At 40.1% G+C, this 25,661-nt stretch overlaps 2 protein-coding genes across 8 annotated transcripts in view; one reads left to right on the forward strand and one right to left on the reverse strand.

Moving 5' to 3' along the window:
* TEX47 (testis expressed 47) overlaps positions 1 to 16,695 on the forward strand; it is a 32,030-nt gene extending 15,335 nt beyond the window's left edge. Inside the window, exon 7 of one of the 2 annotated variants that reach the window (XM_030577005.1) lies at positions 16,341 to 16,695. In XM_030577005.1, the coding sequence (XP_030432865.1) occupies positions 16,341 to 16,360 (20 nt within the window). In that variant the 3' untranslated portion in view covers positions 16,361 to 16,695. Of the gene's footprint in view, positions 1 to 8,291; positions 8,374 to 16,340 lie in introns of those variants that run through there. The other variant, XM_030577006.1, reaches the window with a different exon arrangement.
* ARHGAP17 (Rho GTPase activating protein 17) overlaps positions 1 to 25,661 on the reverse strand; it is a 69,268-nt gene that overhangs the window by 4,756 nt on the left and 38,851 nt on the right. For 3 of the 6 annotated variants that reach the window (XM_030576982.1, XM_030576987.1, XM_030576985.1), the window contains exons 3-19: positions 22,092 to 22,196; positions 20,174 to 20,250; positions 18,096 to 18,207; positions 17,799 to 17,875; positions 16,721 to 16,832; positions 14,798 to 14,866; positions 14,552 to 14,633; positions 12,558 to 12,685; positions 11,117 to 11,228; positions 10,451 to 10,532; positions 9,912 to 9,992; positions 8,870 to 8,983; positions 8,351 to 8,442; positions 8,049 to 8,205; positions 6,494 to 6,736; positions 3,375 to 3,544; positions 2,290 to 2,907 (exon numbers count right to left, since the gene is read on the reverse strand). In XM_030576982.1, coding sequence (XP_030432842.1) covers positions 2,290 to 2,907; positions 3,375 to 3,544; positions 6,494 to 6,736; positions 8,049 to 8,205; positions 8,351 to 8,442; positions 8,870 to 8,983; positions 9,912 to 9,992; positions 10,451 to 10,532; positions 11,117 to 11,228; positions 12,558 to 12,685; positions 14,552 to 14,633; positions 14,798 to 14,866; positions 16,721 to 16,832; positions 17,799 to 17,875; positions 18,096 to 18,207; positions 20,174 to 20,250; positions 22,092 to 22,196 — 2,431 coding nt within the window. Of the gene's footprint in view, positions 1 to 1,051; positions 1,076 to 2,289; positions 2,908 to 3,374; positions 3,545 to 6,493; positions 6,737 to 8,048; positions 8,206 to 8,350; positions 8,443 to 8,869; positions 8,984 to 9,911; positions 9,993 to 10,450; positions 10,533 to 11,116; positions 11,229 to 12,557; positions 12,686 to 14,551; positions 14,634 to 14,797; positions 14,867 to 16,720; positions 16,833 to 17,798; positions 17,876 to 18,095; positions 18,208 to 20,173; positions 20,251 to 22,091; positions 22,197 to 25,661 lie in introns of all 6 variants that reach the window. The other 3 variants (XR_004002235.1, XM_030576983.1, XM_030576986.1) reach the window with 2 other exon arrangements.

Here is a 25,661-nt window from a genome sequence, read left to right on the forward strand (position 1 = left end):
CTCAATTTGGAAACAGAATTTTGCTGTTATTCTGGAGAGATTAATGTAGCTGACCTGTGAAGAGCGGAAGTGAGATGGAAAAGGACAAAAGATTAAAGCCCTTTTTAAACTTTTCAGCAGTTTGACAGTCAGTTTAGTGGCAGTTTCATTTAGAAATTGCAATTACAATTAAGCTTCTCAGTACAATATTAATTTATGTGCATTGTCTATAAATCCTTTAATAATGATGTCCTAGGGTAATTAACTCAGGTATAAAGAACTAGGAGTACTCGTGGCATCTTAGAGACTAACAAATTTATTTTGGCGTAAGCTTTTGTGGGCTAAAACCCACTTCATGAGATGCATGGAGTGGAAAATACAGTAGGAAGATATGTGGCCTTAGTTTATTCAGCCCACCATAAATTGTTGCCTCAAAACAGATAGCACCTGTAAGCAAGTTTCTGTTCTTTGGACAGCTTGTAGTTGAATAGAGACCTGCTGCTCCATTAAGGAGGCTAGAGACCTTACAGAATGCAAATACAGACATGCCAGAATGCAAGGAGATGCTGCCAGTAGCTTTTCTGCACTGGGGTTTAGTTCATGAACAGTGTGCGCTTTATATGAGTAAGTTTCAAGCAGTTAAAATCTAAATCAAAATCCTAGTGTAAAAGCTGCATTAGAAACAAAATATGAGTGGCAAAGTTTGCCTGTGCTAACTCCCAACTCTTCAGTTTGGGAGAAGTTAACCAAGGAGGGGAACAGACATTTCAAATGGGCACTATGTCACTTTAGACTCCAGACGTGGCAGTTCTGGTAACTGTTCATTATTTGCATGGTTTTACAAGGTACACTTTAAGGAGGATTCTTTTCAAAAAAGCTTGCAAGTGACTATCAAAATGAAATGTGGGTCCTAATGTCTGTTACAAACTGGACGGCATGTGTAATAATGAGACACTGTGCTAATTTGACAAAAGCACACATTTTAAAGTGCATGAACAAAATAAAGCTACAGATAAAAATAGCTGCGCAGGAGCATGTGTAGCTATATTGCAGGGTTTTGATCAGTACAAACCTTATTCACAGTAACCTTCCCCACCTGTGAAGGCATCATGGGGTAGAGCTATTAGGTAACAGAATATAGTTCGCATTCCAAACAAGATTGGTCTTTATTCTAGATAGCTGAAGTGTCATTGGAAAGGATTTTAACCATTAACAAATAAGCAGATTTAAAAGCATTAGTCTTTTATGTTCATTACCTTTCCTTTTTAAAAGTATCTAAAAAAAGTCAGACTGAGCAGGAAGACATTTCAAAGGTGCTGGGTTTTGTGACTGATGGTTACATTTTTTGTCAAGCTTTAAATTCATTACCACCACGTATCATCTATAAAATGCAGACTCACTGTTCCGGTGGGAGCCTGCAAATACCACCGTGTGCTCCATGAGGGTATGTCTACACTGCAGTCAGATGTGTGATTGCAGCATGTCTAGACATACCCAAGTTAATTGTGATCTAACTAGCCTGAACAGCAGTAAAGCCATAGCAGCCCCAACTGGCCATTTGAATAGATTCCCTGGGTCCCCAAACGGGCTTGTATAGCCCATGCTGTTGCAGCTTCACTGCTACTGCTACTTGCATCTCTGACTGCAGTGTAGTAGACACTTGGGAGTAGCATGGGACATTATGCTGCAATACAGAGATGCATATTTATACCAGGCCATGGTGTTCAAAGGCAATTAGTGATTTTGGGTGCCCAGTCTGGAACATCTTCATGGGGGCCTGATTTCACTCTGAAAAGTCAGGTCCATTAACACTGGGTCAGGGCTCACACAGGCATTAGCCACTTCAGAAATGTTGGCTTAGAATACGTGCTTAATGTGTTCTCCTTGGCTAGGCCTCCTCCCACTTCAAAATATTTGCCATTTCTGCAACTGGTGCCTACGTAATGGTAGCTGCCATGATGTGAAGAGCCTGGGAAAACCATTTAAAGTTGAGTCCTGTAACAATGCTCTGCTGTGCAGGCTGGAAAACATATTTAGAAAGTATATCACATTCATTCTTATAAGAACAAAAAGTTCTGTCCATGGAAAGTGCTGGACAGTTCTCTTCAGAGGCCTTGTATACCATAATATGCAGGTCAAGCATTTTAACAAAATGAAACCAGTAAGTTGTTAACTTAACTGAGCTTGCCTTTCGTATCTCACCAAAGCAGGTTCATCAGTATATTTTAACTTGATGTTTACAGCAGTAGACATTCTCTCGGCCCCAAAATATTTTAACATGCTACAGCATACAAAGAAGAATTCACTTACCAGTTATTATTTTGGAAGCAGTTTGAGTGGGATTTGTAAGAACACTGTCTCCAGATGACTGAGAAACAGGAGGATGGGGTGGTGGGGGAACATTAGGTCGGTTGCGGGGTTTTGGTACTGGCTTTGGTCTTGGTAATGTACCAGTCTGAGGAGGAGAATGAGACTGCGAAGTTTCTTGGGTAGATGACTGCAGTGGAAATAGTGCTGAGCTAGCACTGTGTTTTCCTAGAGGAGGCGTATCAGGTGGCGTTGGAGTCTGAGGAGGAGTACAAGATGGCTGTTCGGGTCCATATTCGCCACTAGGTACAGCAGGTGGAGAAGATACTTGACTATTTAGTTTAGGGTGCAGTGGAGGAGTAGCCTGTGTTGGGGGCTGTGGAGGTGGGTGGTTAGGAGCTTGTATTGGGGAGAGGCTGCTGGAGTATCTCCGAGGTGCAGAAACCTGGGAAGAGGTGGAAGTCTGGACTGCCCCTGGGTTTGTAAGTTGACCAGGAGGAGAAGGACTTCTTGTGGGCGGTTTCACAGAGACAGAAGGTAGTTGAGCTGCTGCAGCAGAACCATGGTTTCCTGGCTGCCCAGGTGGAGGCTTGGGAGGTGCTGGTGCAGGCTTTTTAACAGCTTTGAGAGACATTGATAAGAATATATTAGTTACTATGTACAGATGAAATAAAACCTTGAAATAAGGGAATGAGTATCATCATTTAAAATATCCAGAGGCTTTCCAATTGAAATTATCCAGGCCTACTACTGTTGTAGTTTCATATTGGTTACCACAGAACGCAGACAAAGATTATTAATCAGCAAACTCCTGCCTGAGTGATACCATTGTACACTGTTGGCAGCACCACAGCATTCTTCAGACTTGTCCATGGTAGCACACAAGTTTAAGTAGGTTTTGGTAAAGTAAATTGTTGAACTATTTGCTTGAGTGGAGAATTGGGCCATACAAATAAACCAGGAGTGCAATAACCGACAATGATCCCAGAAAACAGCTACTTGGGCAAGCACGCAGCTGTGAGAGGTCAATATTTTAACCACAACAATTGTTTAAGAAATGAGTCTAGTCAAACAAGAACCCAACATACCTCGCCTCACTGCGTGGGGGCTGGGACCAGCAGCATTCGGTGGTTGACTAACACAAAGCTGGTTAGAGCTACTGGATGACTGCGGCTGGTTCTGCACAGTGCTCAAGTGCCCACCATTTCTCACAGGTGGAGGAGTAGTTGAAGCTGCAGTGTCCCTGGGCTTTGAGGTACTGAAAATTTAAAACACCTGAATCAGAAGTTGGTTCTGAAATACCTCTTCCCCAGATGTACTGCACCAAACTCATGGGCTTACGCTGGAAACAGGTAAATTCCAGATACAAGTGTCTGAGTCATGAGAACCAGATTCCTGTACTAAAATGGTATCTGAAGGGATTCTGAGTTACAAGTGAAGTAATGAGACTGCATCTCTAGAACTGCCTTGGTCAGCTGCCCACTTCAAGCTTGTCTACACTTGAAACAGTACAGCTAGACACTACCTATAAGTGTAAATCCACCTCCCCAAGAGGTGATCACTAGGTCAACAGAAGAATTTTTCCATCGACCTAGTGCTGTCTACACAGGGACTTACGTCAGCTTTAAAATGCTGCTCACAGGTGTGGATTTTTGACACACGATGTAATTAAACCAACCTAATTTTCTAGCATAAACCAAGTCTTAATCTTAAGTGGGCTTTGCTGACTATTTTTGATATAGTCTCACAAAAACAATGATCTGGAGTACAAATAAATCTATAGCCAGCGTTGCATGATCACCGAAATACATATTTACATTAATTACTGTTCTAGTACCAACTCTGTTCTCTCCATGTTGAAGAGAAATCAATACATTTAAGGCTGGTTCATCGGACTCCCAACTTGAAAGTTCATGGAAAACCCCACTTTAAGTCACCATATGTTTGTGGCTTTAAACAGAATAACCTCTGTTGCCCCAGAATGAGACACTGCTCACATTAGTTCATGCGGCTATTCAGTGCGCAGGCAGTTCTGAGCTCCTCTGGCTTCTTGGCGTGGCTCCTTGACGGGGGAAAATGTCTTGAGACAAGACAGCAGCAATTTTTTACTGCAGTGTAGCTCCCTGATTTCCCCACCCCCCGGAGTTTAGTTTTTAACTTGTGAGGGTAGGGACTATAGTGCAAGACTGACATTGAGATACCCATCTTGGTACAACTCCCCTCCACCACTACCACCTTGTGTGCAGTCCAGATGTGCTCAGTGATATCAGCACTGGTTATCGGATCTAACACCTCGCTGAGCTGAGACAGGCCAAACCCAAGGGCTAGTGCAGGCGCCCGGAAACAGACTCAGACATCTTTGCATTGGCTTTAGTCACATTTGACGTTTCCCTTGCAACGTAACAGCTACAGACTATTTTGAAGGAGAGCTGAGATTCTGGAGAACATGACAGTAGCTTCTGACTGAGCCACTGATGCACTACATAACCTCTGACCTAGATGCTGGAACATATCAAACTGTGCCCCGCAGACAGCAGAGCAGCACTATGATGCTCTTGGCTCTGAGTGCAGCTGCAGGCAGGAGGACTGGAAAATCCATGCTGAAGCTGCCACTAAGGGCACTGTTGAGGCTGCTTGATAAAAGGAGTAGCTTGTTCTTAAATCATGCATGACCCACGAGCAGTGCCAGAGAAGCTGCCATGGGATCTGCTTCTGCCAAACAGACCAACTCTGAGGTACTTCAGAGGAAGACAGGAGGTTAGTGGGGACCTACTAATGGAGAAAGTACAGAGGCGTGGGCATCTGTATAAAGATCTAGGCATTGAGCAGGGCTGGAGGAAGAGCGAAGCCACCAGGGCATAAGGACAACAGGACGGGAAAAGAACCAAGGAGTCCGAATGGTTTGCGCAGAGTGCAGGTTGTGGGGAACGCATTTTCCCCCTAATCCATGTCCTCCTTCCTTCCCAAACGCACGTTGTTTTGCTTCTCCTGCAATTCCCACACCCTACACTTGCCTCACAATTAAAAAAAATAAAATTAAACACTATGCCTGATCATTTTGCCTGCATGTTGTATGTTCCCCTCCCTGGTTGGTAGTGTTAAGATTATAATCTTGGATTTGGAGAGGGTATTGGCGTTTACGAGATCCAGCACCCCTGAAGACTTCATTAACACTCGTGAAACAAGAACGCTTTTGTTTAGATAGTTTTTCTTACCTAAATTTATCAGTACATTCTCTTAAAGGCAGAGAACAACCCCTTCTATACAGCTGTACTTCTGAATCCACTAGTACTGTCCGTGATTGCTAATAGCTTGGGTGTAGTTCATGTTTTCAGAGTTAGAGGTCTTGGGCATTGCTAATTTAGGAGAGTTAATCCATTATGTTCAAATCTGCAAGAATGTCACTTGGGAACAAAAGTGAAGTAAAGTGCAACAAAGTTACTGATCTGAACCAATCCAGCAATGGCACCTGTGGCCTGCTTTACTTTGTGGGAGGTTGCCTAAAAGACTAATCCTCTCCAAACTTCACTTTGGTTTACCGGCTCTCACTTGCAGGAAGCAGGAGAATACCAAAAGCAAAGTGTTACATTAACCCTAGAGGGTGAAAAGGAAAAGGCAAATCTATTACAATTAGTCTCCAGATCAAAATATATAGTGACTAGCAAAAAAGTAAATGATTGCATAGAATTTCAATAGCAGTCAAGTGGTGAAAATCTAATATACCATTGTGCTAAAGAAGCTGATGCCAAAGAGTGATAAATTGACTTCTGACTTGCTGTTTAAGGGTTAAGATTACGTCTGTTCCTTGCTAGCTAACACACACGACATGAATCTAGATCACTTAACAGAAATGACCAAGACAAGACTTAACAGGCTTTGAGTATTGCCACTGAGTTTTAGTGCTTTCAACAATAAACTGAGCCTGAGTTTTGAAGATAAGTCAATAGAGGGCAGCCGAGTATACGGAGACTTCTTGAAAACTCTCATGTTGTAAAACAGATTTTATAGTAATTAACTTCAAATTGAAAAAAAAGATGCATAATCACCTCTTGTATGGTGCTTTTATCCATATATCTCAAAGCCCTTTACAAAAAGGCCATGCATATTCAAGTTAGTAGTACCCTGTTGATTAATTTATACTGACAGATACCAGTTTGTTGCTGAAGCAGCCTGTTAAGCCACTGCCAAGAGAAGCCAGACTTCTTACCTGACATCCTCATTTCCTTGACTTTGTAAATGTTCTGCTGTGCCAGCAAAGGGAGCAAAAGTTGCACTTACTGGGCTGGTTTCAGCCACAGAACCCTGTGAATGCTGCTCTGCTACAGGCTGAGCCAGCATGCCAGCCTCAGTAGGTGGAAGTGGTGGCTGGAAAGCTGGGGATGTGTGCTTTCTATTTATAGTGCCACATCTCCGAGGATTCACTTGGAAGTCCACAACCTTGACACCAAAGCTAGAGAGAAGAGAGAGTGAACACACACCATGCAGGCCAACTCCAGATAAATGAAGCCAAAGAGCAATATTGCATGTTATAACTCAGACAGCAACCCATGTTGCTTAGCATGCAAAAAAGCAACAAGGAAAGCTTCACCTTTCTCCATGTAACACCACTATTGTTAAGACATGCAACACAACTTGACTTATTCACAAAGAAGGGTAAACTGAACATCAGTGGGATGGGCTATTCAATGACAAATGGATGCAAGTGAGATCTGAGTAATTTTACCACAGTGGTAAATATATACAAATTTCCTTAGACACCACGATATCGTCACACTTTGTGCATTAGATGCTTTGCAAACTTTTAAAAATGGTATCTTCAAGTCTCCATATAGACTTCAAGATAAACATTTATTTACTAAAGAAAGGCTTATATACATTTGCATGGTTAAAAGCATGAAAAAGGAAGGAAACTATTACCTGATTTAACTATGGATAAACTCTGTCATTCCAACATATGCCATTTTAAAAAACGAACACAGCATGTTCTAGAAATATTTTTTTTGACATGGTTAAAATCCACTAAAACAAGAACGAATGAACGAACCTTGAATTGATTCTTTTTCCCCTCCGTCAATACTGTTCACCGCATGACAGCATTAGGGAAATCTATTATACAGTTGCGATAAATAAAATAATTTGCATGCGTCTAACCATAGTTAAAACCAAGGTAACAATTTAACATTTGCATAAGGAGTTAGAACAGCACATCTCTTAAATACTGATATGAAAAACTGATAACAAATGCACTACATGTTACTGTATGGGGGTAAATACAGCACATCTGCCATGGTATACTGTACCATCATCAAATCAGAAGTCTTTTATCATGAAGGCACCAGATAACACCACTTCAGCCTGTGGTTTTAAACAGAAGCCTTGGAACATTCAAAAGTTAAAGCAATAGATACTATCAAATGTACTTTTATTTTTAATGGATTATTTTGAGACCTAAAATCTAGGAGTTGGGAATATCGTAAAGAGAAGCAGTAATTATCTGCTTGGCTTTTATCATGCAGAGAGCATAACTCGAAGTAAATGCCAGTACGTTACCTTTGACCCTTCCTCAGGCTGCAATAATATGAGGGGAAATAAATCACTCACGGGTTATCTAGGAGTATTTCTGTAGAATTCCCCTTCTGATCACAATTTTTTAATTTTATTTTAAGATGAGCTATGAAACATGTCAAATTACAACCTCCTCAGTGGCTGGGAGATCTCAGTGTGGGCTAATGGCTGTAAAAAATTACAAGAGCTAAACATACCCTTCCTTCTTCAGCAAATCGCCTTCCATTACAGCCATGCTGACAGGCCTCTTCCTCTCCAGTGTCCCCGACTCATACTCGCTCCCAAGTTGTGAGGAGTGATTGGAATTAGTGGCAGGTAAAGCAACAAATGCTCCAGATACATTAAAATCCACATCTGGATGAGGACAGATAAAGCACTTTAAGACGTGTATGTACACAGAAGCAGTGCATCAACATTTTATATTCCTAATTATTTCACAGTGTAGGAATGCCATGGAACTAGTATTGACAGAATTCCTTCCATCACTGCAAGTCTTTACCTTCAGGGAAGAACCAGTCTGCATGCTGAATTATTGGCTCTATAATTGCTACCACGTGGACAGAAGTTGCTGCTGCCATTTCAGCAAGAGATCTGTGGACGAAATTCAGAAGATCATGATCTTGCATACAGACACCTCTTTCGAAGCTAAAAATACTGTTGGTTTTTTTCCCATTTTGCAAGCCAAAAGTTGTGAATTAAATGAGTGCCACTACACACTTAATTCCTGCCACATTAAAAAAAAATAAATCAAGCACAGGCTTTTTCCAGAATATTCTAGACTTCCACAAAATGCACGGAATGGAAAAATTCTGAAAACTACACAGCCTTTATGCCACTGGTCTGTGTGCAATTTCATAATGTTTGCTGGAGGAAGAGAGCAGACATGCTCCAGAAATCCCACCCTTTACAATTCATTTCTCAACAACTTAAGACCTTTTCAGATCTTGGGTAAGCACTTACAGCTCTATTTCCATTCTTTACTGAAGATACAATTAGTAGTATTTAAAAACCAACTTACCCTTCAGTCTTTGCCCACAGCAAATTGGGGCCTAACACTATTGCAATGTTGCTGGGTGTCATTTTGTTAATGTCACTGTTCTGTGCAAGTGTTGCTAGGAATTTGATTAGATACCTACAAAGAATGAATCAAGTCGTTAGACAGTTATGGTGGCAACAGTTCACTACACACAATGCTCTGCTAGCACGACTGATAATTGCTGTCTCTCGCTGGAGGGGATGCGGCTAACTAGAATCATACAGAGATTAAACATTTCAAAATCAAGCTTCCAGAAACTCCTACAGGTGACTGTGCTAAAAATGGGACTACAATTCCATGCTTAGTAGTTTGCTACTAATTTTTTCCCATTAATCAATGAAAATTGAGCTTACTGAGAAAGTGACTAATAAGATGGAAGATATCTTCCATCTTAAGCATGGAAGAACTAGCATGCCTTCAAAAACTTTAATATATTTACAGCAAAAAACTAGAGTAATGGGGTGAGAATGATCATGCACTAGGAAAGCACGTTAAATAAATACAAAATACCATATTACAGTAAACATTTTCCTGTCATGCACTTAAGACTACTCAGAGACCTTGGTTTCCCCGTGTTTCACTCTGTGGGTGCAATTAGCAAGAGTATTAGCTGCTTAGGCAGAAGTCAGCTGCAGTGTCTGAGCGTGGGAGGTTCTCAAGGAAAAGGAATACTATGTGAGAAATTGAGAAACCTTACATAGTGAGTGTTGGTTTATGTAAAGCACCACTGGAGTGGGGCTACACTACTGTTCTATGATCAGTCCAGGGCGTTAGAGAGTAGGGAACACTTCTACGGGACCCCACTTTAAGGAATTATTAAAAGTGAATGGAACCATCAGTGACACTAAGGCACTTTGTGCTGTGATAAAACAAGACGTCCCTTTACAATCCTAATGGATCTTAAACAGATCAATACAAACCACATCAAAATGTGTATCATTATTCATCCTAGCCTTGAAACAGGTCAGACTTTTTAGCATTGATGCTGTAGTGCTAAAAACTATATCAATTGTTCTTTATGTACCTGAAATTAGCTAGGTTAGCCTTTGGCAATCTTTTACAAATTTTCCATAATTCTTGTAGCTTCTTGTCCTGGTCCTGTATGCTGTGGGGAAGAGAAATTTTAGATCAGCAAACAGAATTCAGCTACCAGCAAAGGAAAAGCAGAGTCTATAGGTTTTCACCTATGCATAATTATCCTCTTGCCTCTGCATTCACTCATTTAATAACTGCTCTGAATCCCTTCATTAGCTCTGCTTGCAATAGGCAATGCCCTTTGCACATATTTCACAGTGTAACCAAGAGTCTGAAGTAGTCTAATACTCAAATGCAATGTAAGCTGTTTTACTCAAGTATATTTTAATGCTTTTAAAACCAACTCAGGACACTAACGCACAAAAGTCTGAAGATTAATTCAGCACACAAATATTTACTAGCTGGAGTTGAAAGACAATTAGCACAAAGGTGTAAACCTGTGAACTTTTCCATAAATTCATTTTTCCTCACTTAGGAACACAATTCAGCACACATTTCTTTGCATATCTAGATTTCAAGTGCTCTTACTTTGCAGCTTGTGTCCATTCTTCATACAGACTATAGGTCATCAAAGGTTCTGGCAACTCTCGTAAATAAGACTTCAGGGCACCTGCAAACAGGGAGACATTCTTAGCCAGTAGATCATACAGACTCGTTTTAGATTTTGTTTGAAACAATCTTGGCTTCAATCCTTGCACTTCTGAAGCCTGTGCAGGGTCAGGCCTCAGACTGAACACACTTCAGACTTTTCCCTCAATAGATTTGTACAACACTTCACAGAATGGGGCCTACCACTGGACACTGGAGGGATCATTTACTAATCTAGCTGACAAGAGTACACACTATAAAGCCCCAAGATGGTGCTACCAGGTAAGAGCTACAGTTAAAACTGTACATGCCCTAGTATCTCTTGATCATTTTAATAGTCCTGTCATAAGAAACATGACTCGTATGAACATCGCCACCTGAATTTTGAACACTGCTCTGGCCTTACAAAAATCAACATGCAAAACTTTCACGACACGCGCACCCTATGCTTGATCTCTAAGACTATGCAGTTCGGGTGGAAGGTTCATTTTATTTTCATTTACCGATCATATCTAATCTTAAAATACTGTCATGTGTCTGCCAGGTTAAACATGAAATAAAAGGTAAGTAGTTTATACAGGCTCTGATTCAGAATACTGAAAATACCTGCGACAGCATGGGGGTCTGAATAAAATTCATCGAGCTGGGAAGTAGAACAGTCCAATGCAGCTTTCAGCTTCTTTAACTTGGAGGCTCCAGCAGCAATTCTGAATAAGCCCTACATTATGAGAATTAAAGTGTCAAATTCACTTGATCGAGAGCTGGTCTCATCTTTCAGACTTGCAATACTATCACACTTACAGGTCTACGACCCAGATTCCATTTTCACAGCAGTTACAAGTTTTATCTTTTTTTTTTTTTTTTAAACCATCGTCATGACTGAGTCAGCTCTTGTTGCACTGAAAAGAGGAGATTATGTACCTGTAACTGGCGGCTCTTTGAGCTGTGGGGTCCCTATTGGTATTGCAATCACAGGTGTGTCAGCGTGTCATGTGCTGGAGCTAGGAGGTTACCGTAGCAATGTCCACTGACGCACATGTGCATCTCCTCATGCTCCCAGCTGAGTGGGTCGACAGCTCTCCGGTGACCCCCTTACCGCTAAGTATGCCAGTCTGCAGCAGATGGGATGGAGGGTGAGTATTGGAATACCAGTAGGGATCTCACATCTTGAAGAACCTCCAGTTACAGGTAAGTAACCTCTTCAAGTGGTGAACAGCAAGCAGTAAGCAGTGTGGAGGTGGGTGCAAGGAGGCAGAAGAAAATGCTGCCTGGGTGATAGCACAGTAGGAGGTGAAGGTGTGAACGGATTGCCATGTTGCTGTTTGACTGATGTCTTGCCAGGAACATCTGCTGGGTATGCCAACGTGCTAGCTTGCGCTCGCATAGAATGTGCTATAATTGTATCTGGTGGTTGTACATCAGAGCATGTAGCACGTTCAGATGCACCCAGAGATCCATTTTGAGATCTGCTGGCAGGAGTGCATGGCCTTTGGATTGGTCTGCAATTGCAGACTTTTGGGTGATGCCAGAAAGACACGGGACCTCTAGAGGTAGGTAGCTACGGCACTGTGGACAACAAGGGAGTGAATGGTTCTGTCTGCCTTGGCGGCATAAATGGCCTATTATAAACTTGGCTGGGAGCACAAGGAGATGCACGGTGCACATGTGGGTCAATGGACACTGCTACGAAACCTTCCGGCTCCAGCGCATGCACACCCACGATAGAAATACAAATAGGGACCATCACTCGAAGAAGAAGAACTAAGGGATACCCATGCTCTTTCCTGTCTCTCTGCTTTTCTACATTTAGGTTAAGTTGGATCTGATTCTTGGATATAATTGAAAAACGTAATCTTGGAAGGCCTATATCATACCAGGGGACAAAATGCCATAAGCAATTATACACCTTAGCGCACACACTGATAGGTATAGCTGCTATTTCCCCCACCCAATAGTTTTACTGGGCTCTACTGTGTCCATTTTCTTCCTTTGAGTTGAGCCTTTTACAGTAGTAAATGACTACTGCACATTAAGTAGAAGTTCCTACCTCTTCCTTCATTCCTGTTTCCAAGAGCATCATTACACAGGCTTCAATTGGGAGTGCAATTTCACGACCACTGCGTTTGAGATGCTCTTCCAGTGGCGTTCCAAAGGCTGGCTTTTCTGTCCATTTGTCTGGTTAAAGAGTAGAAAAACACTGAGCAAGATACCCAATAAAATTGAATTATGCCCCAGAGAAGTTTAGAGAAGAGTCTCCAGTATGGTAATAGGAATTAAAAAAAAATATTGCAAGTTTGAGCCTTGATTTGTGAAGCCCCTTAAATTTACGAGTAAAGAGAAAAATGACGAGCCTGCAGGTGTTACCAAGACTGTAAAAAAATAATGATCCATCTCTCTTGTATAGTGTATCAAATATTTATTCCTTTGTATAAGTGGAAGACAGTATGTCCCCACCACGCTTTAGACGGAACATTCATGTGGTTTTAAATTTACTAAAGTTCATTCTGATTCTCTGAGACCCCAAAGTGCAGATTTGCTATCCTCTTGTAGATAAAAAATTTTGCTCAGAATCCGTTCAAATTGCTTGGTCTGAGCTGTTTGTAGTAGGGTTTTATCTGCAGCTGACACTGTGTGTTAACAGCTAAGCTGAACACAAAGCCTACTACTGTGTTAAAAAAAGTCCGTTATTTAGAAACTTATAATTAGTAGCCCCATGTCTCCATTAGAGTCACCATGTTAAAGGGTCTGTCATTGTTCTAATATCAAACCTACCCTCCGTTTTCCAAAAAAAGCATTCAAGCTCACTTAAAAATTTTCCTCACAGCTGCAAGACTTGGTTTGTTTGTTTGTTTTTTTATAAAGTTTGACACAATGTTGTCTGCATGAGAGACCAACTTGCCTTGCACCTTATAACAAATTCTCTCTTTTTAGCCACACTTCTCTGCTGCTGTCATTGAGAAAATGCAAATAAAGTATTGAACAGTCTGTCAGTCTATATCATGCACTATTTCTTTCAGAAAGAAAAAATGAAAGAGCTGAGTATACCAGGTTGGAAAGAGTCTAGTGCAGATGCACTGGGGCTTCTTCTAAGGTTTCCATACTGCATATATGCAATATAAAAAACTGTACTGCCACTACCTGGCATTTATTTAGCCTTTCATCCACTGATCGCAAAGTGCTTTACAAAAGGCAAGCGAGCCATAATTATCCCAATTTTTACAAACAGTGGCAAGACTGCGGTGCAGAGAGCTTAAGAGTCACTCAAAGTCACAATAACTTAGAGCAGAGGTGGGAAAAGAAGCCAAGTCTGCTCCAGGCATCCAGTGGACCATTCTGCTTCCCACAATGCTTTTGAAGCGATACAGACGGCTATATAATACTTAGCACTTAATCTTGCAAGTGTTGAACAAATTGGTTAATGAATACGCAAGGAAGCAAGCCAGTGCAGTCAGACCTAGTTCCCTTAAACACAGAACAGACCTCAATTGTATGCAGCATTCCACCATGGCACTACATAAAGATACTTATTAGGTTGCACTAGCCTGATAAATAGCATCTTTCATTAGCTCTATCAAGTGCAGATATTGTGTCTCACTTCCAGCGAAATCAGATCTCAAAATTTCCTTGCTTTAGAGAATTTAAGAATTTCCTCTTGGTCCACAGCTTGCCAAAGTCTCAGCACACAGCTTCTCTCTTGAAGGAGAGTTCTCTTTGGCACACGTGCCAGGAAGGGGTTAATGAAAAGTCCCACTTTGTACAGGTAAGAGAGGGAATACCTCAGTGTGAGCTAAAAACATAAGAGTTCCCTTGCTTGCTCAGGTATCAGACAGACCCTTAATGTTACATTAGTGTGTTAATATGGGACTGGAGGAGCTCCAAAGAGCACAGCAGCAAAAGATGGAAGTAGGTTGGGGAATGTAACGTTGTTAAAAAAGGTTACAATGTCCTTATTGAAAAGGGTCTGCAAGATAAAGAAGGAGAATATAGTGCAGAGGTGGCACAGGCAAGGAGAAGCATCAGCCAGAGCACAAGTTACTTTACCTTGATGGGCTTGAATTTCAGGGAGGGCCTTTTCTAAGACTGCTAATGATTTTCTATGGTAATCTGCTTGTGCTTCTAATAACTGAGAACAGAACCCATATTTAAAAACAAAAACAAAAACACATTGTTAGCTTCTGATGAACACATACAAACACTAGAAGGTTTAACACATGAAATGAAATGTGAAGGTTTTTTTGCATATACCAAACACCATAACTGAATATAAGCAAACAAGAGGACACTCACCATGACAAAGTATCTGGCATATTCTCCTTCTTTGGACACACAGTTATACATATCTGCAGCAAGCTGATCCTTGGAAAGGAGGAAAGAAAAGCATACCTTGTCATTTTACATTGTGGGACTCAAATTTACAAGAGTCATGTGTTTGGCAGCCCCCATTAAATTTATATATTAAGAATATAAATATTTCTTCCACTCAATTCAGCACTGATGAGGCCTCTACTGGAGAACTGTGTCCAGTCCTGGGCACCACACTTGGGAAAGATGTGGACAAAGTCTAGCAGACAGCAGCAAAAGTGATTAAAGATCTGAAAATACGACCTACGAGGAAAGATTAAAAATGCATTTCTTTAGTCTGGAGAAGAGAAGATGGGGGGCAGGAGAAGGGGGCACATAAATCTTCAAGTACATAAAAGGTTGTTATAAAGAGGATGGTGCTAAACTGTTCCTGTTAACGACTGAGGACACAACAAGGAGTAAAGGGCTTAAATTGAAATTTAGGTTAGTAATTAGGAAAAACTTCCCAAATGTAAGGGTAATTAAGCACTGGGACAAATTACCTAGGGAAGTTGTGGAATCTCTGTCATTGGATGTTTTTAAGTGCAGGTTAGACAAATACCTGTCAGGGATGGTCTAGATAATACTTAATCTATCACGAGAGGTTTGCACTAGATGACCTGTAAAGATCCCTTCCAGTTCTACACGTCTATGATTCACATTACCTAATTTCCCCCCAGTAAGCCCAAAATGCTGAATCTCAAGGAGATCTTAAAGTTAGCGAGCCACCGGCCCACTGATCAGGTGGCAAGCTATCAAATGGACTAATGGGATAAACTGTACTGGCAACTGCAACTCAATGGTTCAGCATCACCAGTGATGTGCTTTACCTGTGGGAGGGCCGAGAGAGAAAAGGCTGTTTGAGGAACGCCCTTCCAAAAAGCCACACTTCTGCCCAGTTACTCAGGGTGAATCAAAGGTCTGTACTATTAAACTGGATTACTACCAAGGTATATCATTTAGGTAATAACAATACTGACAGCATCATCCCTTGAAGCAAGTAAATATAGCTGTTCAAATGGCACCTTGGTTTTTTCTTCCAACTATTTTGGGATTTTACTTAACTTTCTGTTTTTCTTTGCTACAGCAAGTCAAGTTGCCCACTAAATATAACAATGATTTGTGCTTGGATGTCATAGTAATACGTGGTAGAAATACCTACAAATTGCATTATAAAACTCATTACTTCCCGAAGACTTTCCTGCCCAAACTCTACAATAGTGAGATAAAAAGTAATCGAGAAATTTTGTAACTGAGTAACAAAGCCAAAGAAAGGTACAGATGGGAATAATAATGCCCAGTGAAGAATCTCCAGGAGTTTGGACAGCTGAGTGATTGTGTATGAGGAAACAGAGCATAATCTCCAGGTGTCTTGAAATCTATCCTTCTAGTTAGCACCTAATGGCTCTTGGCTGGTTTAGAAGAGTATGCGAACAGCTCAGTCCAGGCCTAATGGACAGATGTTCACAATTGTCTTCCTTGTTTGTAGCCTCAGAGACCAAGAAATGAATGAACCAGAGAGACCAAATTTACTTCACTGAGAAAACAGTGCAAGGTTTGGGGCAACATTTTTACTTGTGGGATGGACAACACAGAGTCTGACCTTCTGGAAAGCAGTAAGATATCCCAGGAATCAGAAATAAACAGCTAAATGAGAAATGTCAATCAATTGTGCCAGTCTCTGCATTGCTTACTAGCCCCGATAACCCTTATTAACTGCATATTGTTTTATAACACTTAACAACCCATTGAAGTTTGGAAGATGGCAGCAATTACAACTGACGCCACAATGAGGTGTACAAAGTCATCCACGGACTTGCCCTTAGTGGCAGATATATCCAAAGGAGAGGATTATAGAGCTTGCCTTACCTTGCATTGTTCTACTTTATTTCCTGCCTCATCCATCTCTTCCTTAAGGGAATCTATTTTTGATGGATGCATTTGAAAATTAGTTCCTGAAGTCTTGCAGGCTTGGCTATATCTGTACAAGAGAAACTACAGTTATTCAGTGGAGATTAAAGTTAGCGCTTAATATAACCAGGTCCCAGTACAATTTAATGGCCCAGAACGGGGTGTTTGTGTGAAACATCCCTACTGTCTTATAGAGGAGACACAGGGTGGCCAAGTGAATCTAATGTGCCACTATACCCTAGCATGGGCCCTGCAGACACTCCTCTCCAACATGGATGTGGAGTCTGCAGAGACTACCAGTCCTAGCAAGCACTGCAGGCAGCTCAGATAAAAATGAGCATGACTTAATATCAGCAGGCCACACTTCCTTAATAAAGACGGCATTTATCCATAATGACAGGTTCAGTAAGCCAGGATATAGAGAGGTCTGAAACGTAAGTTTGGGCAGTGGCCCACAAGAGGGTTCCATTGACAATGCTATAAAAGCACTCCAGTATGGTGACAATTAAAATCCTACAGCCAACACAATGACAATGCCTCGCCCTCAACTTGGTGTTCACACGCAGATGGTGGGAAATATACAACATTGAAAGGATTTTTAAAAAGTTGTAGTAGCATCCTGATTAAATAAATCTAACAGTATAAACACCACTGCCTATAGGAACGCTTCCCAACACTGAGCAGCACACGGTTTGGACAGATGCTGAACTTGGTTTCATTAAATTATTGAGCCAAGTGGAGTAGACTGAAGATGCACACTTGTATTCACTTAAATGTGAACTGTTTTCCTACCTGTATTGGTGGCTGACAATATGAGAGAGCTAAATTTGATCCATATTCGGATCAGAGAGCCAGGTGTTTTTTTGTACCATTTAAAGGTCTTAAACTTAATTCATGTTTTCCCCCTGTAAGTGTTAACATGCACATTACAGCATGTCAGAAGAAAATACCAAAGTGAGGTTAGGCATGGAGGAGATATTACTAAGAAATCAGTGGGTACTATGCAAACTGTATGGTATTTGAAATCACTTCTTACCTAGCTTTTGCAGAATCCCAGTCCAAAACCAATTTTGCAAGCTGTTTCCTCTGCTTCTGAATATTGGGGATTTCTGCCTAAAACCACAGACATCTAACGTTTATATTTACTTTAGAACTGTGTCGTAGTTAAGTGTAACTGAAGTCTGTAAAACTTAAACACAATCCTGCACTAAATACAAATAAAATATTCACTTGTTTTTTGAACAGAAATGAAGTTTGCAGCATGTACAGTTGTGATTTTCCTCAGAAAATATAACGAAAAAAGTGTTTCTTGGAGCATGATGAAGTGACTTACCTCTGTTAGTAGGCTTAGTGGATCTAAAATTTCTTTTTCAATCTGTACCTCGTGGTGAGAGAGCTCTACTGCCAGTTTATTCTCTGCATCACCGCAAGTGTCAAGCATCTTCCTTTAGTTGAAAAAAAAAAGCAAAGTGTGTAGTTTATTCAAGTTATTACACACCTACAGCTTAAAAAAAAAGCAGAATGAAGACCTATAGGACAAATCCTTTGTCCCCTTTCTGGCTACTCCGTGCTTCTGAAAATGCTAGAGATTCCTTTGGTGACATAAAACTGGGGTAGCTGGCTCTATGCTACCTGCTTCTCGCCCTGACAGGGGGCACATCAGTGTGAGCCCAGGCAGGCAGCGAGAATGGCTAGAACACCATGTTCATCCAAACAGTCCCTAGGGAATTTATTACTATTGTAACTTTAAAAAGCCTTTAGAACGCTTTAAGTTATTCTAGGGGACAAAGTGGTGCCAAGACTGAGAGAGCAGAAAAAGTATCAGAGCCAATTCTCCTTCCTACCCCTTTCAGACCCTTCACTAAAAACAGTTTGGTTGGACCTGAGGACCTGGTTCTGTATGCAGGGGGTATCTGATTTCCTTCTTTCCAATGTACAACATCCCTTTAATATCAAAAAGTCTTAATATTGTAACATTAAGGAATAAAATATTTTTGAGAGGTTCAAAACCCAGACCATGGTTTGGCCTTTGTTCTTAAAGATGAGCCAGGATTACTTTAATATTGTGACCTTTTCTCTAAATTCTAGTAACAACCCTAAAAATAAATACAAAGGCTTTTAGGAAATCCAGCACCATCCTCATTAGAATACATTTCAAATTTATGGGAAATGTTGGTTCCTGGGAATCTAGAATTCATTGTTAGCATACTGAATTTAATTTTTTCAGACATCTACTATCAATGATTCGCTGACAAACTGAGAGTGCATATCTAATGGGATCCCACAGGGATCAGTCTTGACTAGTACCGGACCCAATATTTTCCTTAATGACTTGGATAACAGAGTGGAGAATAAGCTTATAAAATCTGCAGATGACACCAATCTTAAAAGGGTTGCAAGCACTTTGGAGGACAGGATTAGAATTCAAAATGACCTTGACAAATTGGAGAATTGGTCTGAATTCAACAAGATGAAATGCGGTAAGGACAAGTGCAAGGTTCTTTGCTTAGGAAGGAAAATAATCAAATGCACAGCTACAGAATGGGGAATAATTGGCTGGATGGTCATACAGCTGAAAAGGATCTAGGGGTTATAGAGGATCACAAATTGAATATGAATCATGTGAAGAGAGCTGCAAAAAAGGGCTATTATTCTGGGGTATATTAACAGGAGTGTTGTAAGACATGGAGGTAAATGTCTCGCTCTGCTCTGCACCGGTGAGGCCTCAGTTGGATTACTGTATCCACTTCTGGGCACTACACTTCAGGAAACATGGCTGAACTGGAGAGAGTTCAGAGGAGAGCAACACAAATGCTAAAAAAGTTTATAACACCTGACCTCTGAGGAAAGGTTAAAAACTGGGCATGCTTAGTCTGGGATAACAGACTTCAAATATGTTAAGGGCTGTTATAAAGAGGACGGTGATCAATTGTTCTGTATGTCCACTGAAGGGGTAGTACAGGTAGTAATGGGCTTAATCTGCAGCAATAGAGACCTAGGTTAGATATTAAGAAAAACCTTTCTGAACTAGAAAGGTGGTTAAGCTCTTGAACAGGCTTCAAAGGAGCATGAGGAATCTCCATTAGAGGTTTTTAAAAACAAGTTGAACAAACACCTGTTGGGGATGGTCTAGGTCTATTTGGTCCTGCCACAGCACAGAGGGCTGGGCTAGATGACCTCCCTTCCAGCCCTACATTTCTATGATTCAAAAATGTCAATTTTAGGGCTAAATACTATCAGCACCGTCCTGCAGATTGCCTAAATTGATGTAGCATTTATAAATTGGATTAGCTGCTGTTACTTTAAATTAACTAAAGGTACAAGCATTTTAATAAACTCATTTTACAGAAGTTATTGCATGCAGAACTATACAATGAGGAACCATAGCTCCACAAAACCCCAGACACTTACCCCAACAGAGTGTCATCACTTAGCTGGACAGATCCTTCTTGCATATTTTGAGCAAAAGCTGTTAGAGGAAGCTTTTTCTGTAGAAGAGAAGAGACTTAGTATTTAATTTCTCTCCCTTAAGATACACTGGAAAAAGACTGCAAAGAATCTCTCTTTTAAAGTTTGCTCTTCCCTTTCCTACAATCTCTTCTGAAGTATTTCTTAGGCTATTTCATTTAGAGTTGGCCTTTGAAATTAATTTAAAATTATTCCAGACTACTATGATATTTGCTACTCTTATGTATGACAAGATAGTTGAAAGATTAACTCTCAAGCTAAATGGCCAATTTCAAAGCTTCTCAGGAGAAAGTTGAATATGCCATAGAGATGCTAGTGACCATGCATCATAATTTAGGAAGCATTTAGTGTAGACATCTCGTTAGTGTGAATTGTTTAATCAGAATAAGTTTGACTTTCAGAAGACCCAGATCAACAAAAAGGTTGTTTTTCAAACCCACACAGTTAAAGTTTTTGAACATGGAACACTCAGCATAGTGAATCATAAAATATCAAGGTTGGAAGGGACCTCAGGAGATCATCTAGTCCAACCCCCTGCTCAAAGCAGGACAAATCCTCAGTTTTTTGTTTTGTTGATTTTTTTTAACCCTAGTTCCTTAAATGACCCCCTCAAGGATTGAACTCACAACCCTGGGTTTAGCAGACCAATGCTCAAACCGCTGAGTAATGTCTCACAAGACTCACTTTCTTAGATTTTCTATTAAAACTACACCTTCTCACTCAGTCTCTAACTACGGTTACCTCAAAGACAACTGGCCAATAGGGATTCTGTTGCCTGGATACTAGGGCTGTCAAGCGATTTAAAAAAATTGATCACAATTGCATGATTAATCACACTATTAAACAAGAGAATACAATTTATTTAAATATTTATGGGTGTTTCCTACATTTTCAAATATACTGATTTCAATTACAACACAATACAAAGGACACAGTGCTTACTTTATATATTTTTGATTACAAGTATTTGCACTGTAAAAAACCAAAAGAAATAGTATTTTTCAATTCACCTAATATAAGTACTGTAGTGCAATCTTTTTATCATTAAAGTTGAACGTACAAATGTAGAATTATATACAAAGAAACCTGCATTCCAAAATAGAACAATGTAAAATTTTAGAGCCTACAAGTTCACTCAGTCCTACTTCTTGTTCAGTCAATGGCTCAGACAAGCAAGTCTGTTTACATTTACAGAAGATAATGCCACCCGCTTCTTGTTTACATCGGCTGAAATCTGAGTTAAATACGTGAGTTAACTGCAATTAATCAACAGCCCTCCTGTACACAGATCACAATTTTTGCCTGAGGTCTAGTCCAAGGTTTTAAAATCTGATAGGAGGGCATCTTCAGTGTCTGCATATGTGTAAGAGCCAAGTTATTTGACCCTGAAGACCTTATGCAAGGGCTTCTCCTGAGACTTTCCTTCAGATGATGTTTATAGGTTAAGTATTTAGTCTATTTTGTGGAAAAAGGTTTTTAAATGATTTTAGTCAAAAGGATTCTGTATGTACTTTTAAGAGAGCTTGATTTTCAGAGTTGCTGAGCGCCTGAAACTCCTAGTGAAGTCAGCAGGGGCTCAGAACACCTAAAGAGAGGAATATGGATGCATTTTACAGATGACGCATCCTAAGTCAGGTGCATTCCCAAACACAGGGAACGGAGCAAGTGCTCTGACCATTAGAGCAACCTGCACCCAGTGGGGTTTTACCAAAGCATGCCAATCAGTAGGAAATGTCAACATCTGGGATGATTCAGGAGAGTTTTGTTCTGGTAGCTGACTTAGGACATGTCAGCTGACCAGTACAAAGAAGGCCTTTACAAACCGAACTCCGAGTACTATCTGAAGTGCTCTAGTACTTACATGTCTTTTATCAGCATCAGTGCCATACTGGCCCTGAAAACATGCTATTAGCCGCTTCTGTGAAATATGGCAAACAGATCTCACAGTGTCCAGACGTCTCTCAATCTAGCCATGGAAAACAACAAACAAAACAAAACAGAAGTTATTTTCTTGGTCTCAGCATATCATCTTCCTCCTATGCCACATTTAGTTCATGTTTGTACGTTTCTCAAGTTCTACAGCTTACAACAAATTCAGTTTAACAGTAAGGGCCTAAAAGCAAATTTATTTTGAAGGGGACTTAAATGATTTCCATTAATGGTGGCACAAACTTTCCCTGATTTTGCTGTGACTTGCAGAATCCAAGAGACTCGGGAATGGAAGGGAAAGAAGAGACAATATTCTGCTTCCCCACAGAGCAGCCAGAAGGGGTTCCCACTTTGACACCTATTATTTGGAGTTTGATATGAAAGGCATGTTCACAAGCATTATTTAGGGATAATATCTCGGTAAGAATTCAATAGTCCTTTCCCCTTCCCTACAGCTGTGTGGGGTGGAATGGAGGACAACCATGTGGTTGCCATCTAAATGTTGCATTTTGGCCAGTGTGCCCCAGCCCTCATCATTTGTCTTTGGCTAGCAGGTTTGCTCTCTGGTTATCAAGTATAAAGGAAAATTCTAAGCTTTATGCAATAGTAGATGGAGGACAAGGTGATGCAGGCATGGATGGGTGGAAAAAAGATAAGATAGAGAAGTACTGAGGGTTTGTGACGAAGAAAAAATACTGGTATGTTTTTCAAGATCTCCACATAAGCTGAGTTTAATGCATTTGAATCCTTGTCCTCGCTAGTTGAAATATTAAAATGTCTTTATATATATTAAGATTATTTTGCTTCAAGAATCACTGAAAGCCAGTAATGGAAATAGGTAAAGGATTCTTCTAAAAAAGGACCTTATCAAAAATAGTCCCCAAAATAGGAGTGTGTTGGGGAAGGACTGCTTATGGCACTATAAACTCTATGTACATCGTCAAAGGAATGCAGTTTATCTGCATTTTGATGACTCACCAAGATTAAAAGGAAGCCCTTCAGAATGGTTTCTATTTAAAAAAAACAATCAAAAAAGCATAACAAGTTTCATCTGCAGAAGTAATTTGAACAGATTCAAGTCTTCAGTTAAGCACCTAAAAATGCTGCTAGTGTTGAAAAATTAACATTTTCAGGAGGGCAATACATTTTCTCACTTTATGTCTAAACAAATATAGCTTATCCTCTGTCTAGGAAAGATTAAGATATGTTCTGCTTAGGTATCACACCCTTAAGCACACAACAACTGGTTGTAAAATTACAAAGCATATCAACTGTGGGCTTCCCCACAAAAGGCAAATTGAGCTTCAAATTTTTCTTAATTACAAAGAATGCAGAATGAACTTGCTGCTCTCTCTCTTCTTTTCCATTTTGAGAACTGTCCTACACCCAAGGCCCTGATGAAGCTTTTTCCAGTAGTGGATTTCCTTTCAAGTTACCCCTCTTTCAGGTAGTTGAAAGCTTTCACGTACTGTTTGCTTGGCATCTATGGCCATTTAGACACAAAATGAAAGCAGTCTGCTGGCCTGAAAGACTGATGTTTAGCTATATAGTAATCTTGATAAAAGGAGGCTTTTTACTTTAATAAGCCAAGATGTAAACAGCCATTGTAAAATGCTGCACTGAAATTATGTACACCATTCCTTTCTATTTGCTGAACACTGCCATTAAAATCGATTCTTCCTGAAAATGATTCCACTCTTCTGAGACAGAGTACTCCGTGCTCACCAAGGACACTGGGTGGCCAGGACGGCCGTGTTTCAATAGTTGGTTTTCATATTTCTGCTACAAGCTGTGTGTTTGAGTGCTTCATTTCTGCGGGGCCTCTTAAAATTATTATACCAGTGCTTTCTCTCTCGATGTTCTAAGATGGTTCCGAGAACTCAATGTTATACGTAGTCATGGGTACCTATTGAAGAATATTACCACATTTTTATTAATGGTCAATAAATCTTCAATATAAATTGACCACCTAAAAATCTTACCGACTGAGTTAATCACATCTTTGCTTAAGAATTCCAGCGTGATTAGAAACCATCATCACAAAAAGAGCAGGCAACAAAAGCACAAAGCAGTATTTTGTTCTGCAGAATATAAAAGTGAGGATTATGTCACAGTGCTTGCTACAGTAACTACTGTGTCAGCAACTGGACAAGTGGATCTGACTGTCCTAGACATAGAAAGGGGGAGCAGATATGGTCGTTCTTCCTATTCTTCGTCCAGGTCAATGAAGCTATTGAAAGACTCATTTTTGCTGGTAACACTGATTGTAACTTGGTTTATAGATCTAGAGTGTAGATTAGATTACAAAGTAGCATTTCTCCATTCAAGGTTCAAACACAGATGCTTCCAACCTTGCCTTGAGAGTAGAAGATATAGAACTGGTTGGACACCAGTGCGCTAACTGTAGGAAGTATACACTATAGGCACATATTAACATTTCTAATACTGTTGAAGGGTAGTCCTTGCCTGATTTGGAAAGGCACTAAATTTAGTTAAGGCATATCTGAAGATGAATATTGCACTCAGCAAATTAGAACAACTTTTTCAAAATGTACCAAAGCCAAAACGTATGAGTTAAGCATAAAAAAGTTGAAAGCCTGTTTATAAAACGATCACTACCAAATGTGTAGGCAGTTTAGTCAGACAAGAGTTTTCCCCAAAAACGAGCAAACTCTTCCATATGGGTGTAACCGGTCTGGTTACTGAGCCTGGGAAAACTGCTTGCAAAATTTTTTGGCAACAAGTGACAAAGAGTTTGTCTTTATTTCATATTCTGCCTTCTAACTAAGACAACAGATGATCCTTGCAAGCTCTCTCATGGCATATTTTAAAGTCCTTAATATAGCTAGATTTTTTTTAAGCTTTACTTCAGATATTTTCTCAGTAATGTTGCCAAAAACTATCAGATATTTCTGATCCAAAGATAAAGTAAACCTTCTAGACTAGGAGAAAACTGGATTATGTCAATTTAGATTGTTTCAAGATTTCCGGAGGTAGTTACACATACACCTCTAACATCAATATTTAAATTTTTTTAAATTGAAATTAATTTTTCACTCTTGTAACTTCAACAGCTGAAGAGATTCTCAAATTTTGAAAAAAGGAGCTTCTTTGCAAAGACCAAGAATGGAAAATTTCAGCCTCAAATGCAAGTCTTTTGGAAAAGTAATCATATTAGAAAGATACTGTCAACTTGGAACCTAGCTATGTAAATAAGTTTGAATTGGTTTGGGGCTATTACTGTACCCAAGTTCCCCAGCCAACCTTTGTGGTTTAGCAATCAAATTGTTCGTAAAAAAGGTTTCTTCCCTTAATTGCTGTGCGAAAGACCTACACATACAGGAGAAACTGATTAAGAGCTAGCAAATGAATGAATAAAGGTGAAAAGAAAATTTCCATTAATCTGTCAATTATACCTGTCATTCGTAGTCTTTGAAAAATAGTATCTAAAAATGCTATGTTTAAGTATATGGCACAACTTTAAAAAAAGATTAGAAATTTG

Source organism: Gopherus evgoodei, chromosome 10 (genome assembly GCF_007399415.2).
Source record: "Gopherus evgoodei ecotype Sinaloan lineage chromosome 10, rGopEvg1_v1.p, whole genome shotgun sequence".
In the NCBI taxonomy this organism is placed as follows: Eukaryota; Metazoa; Chordata; order Testudines; family Testudinidae; genus Gopherus; species Gopherus evgoodei.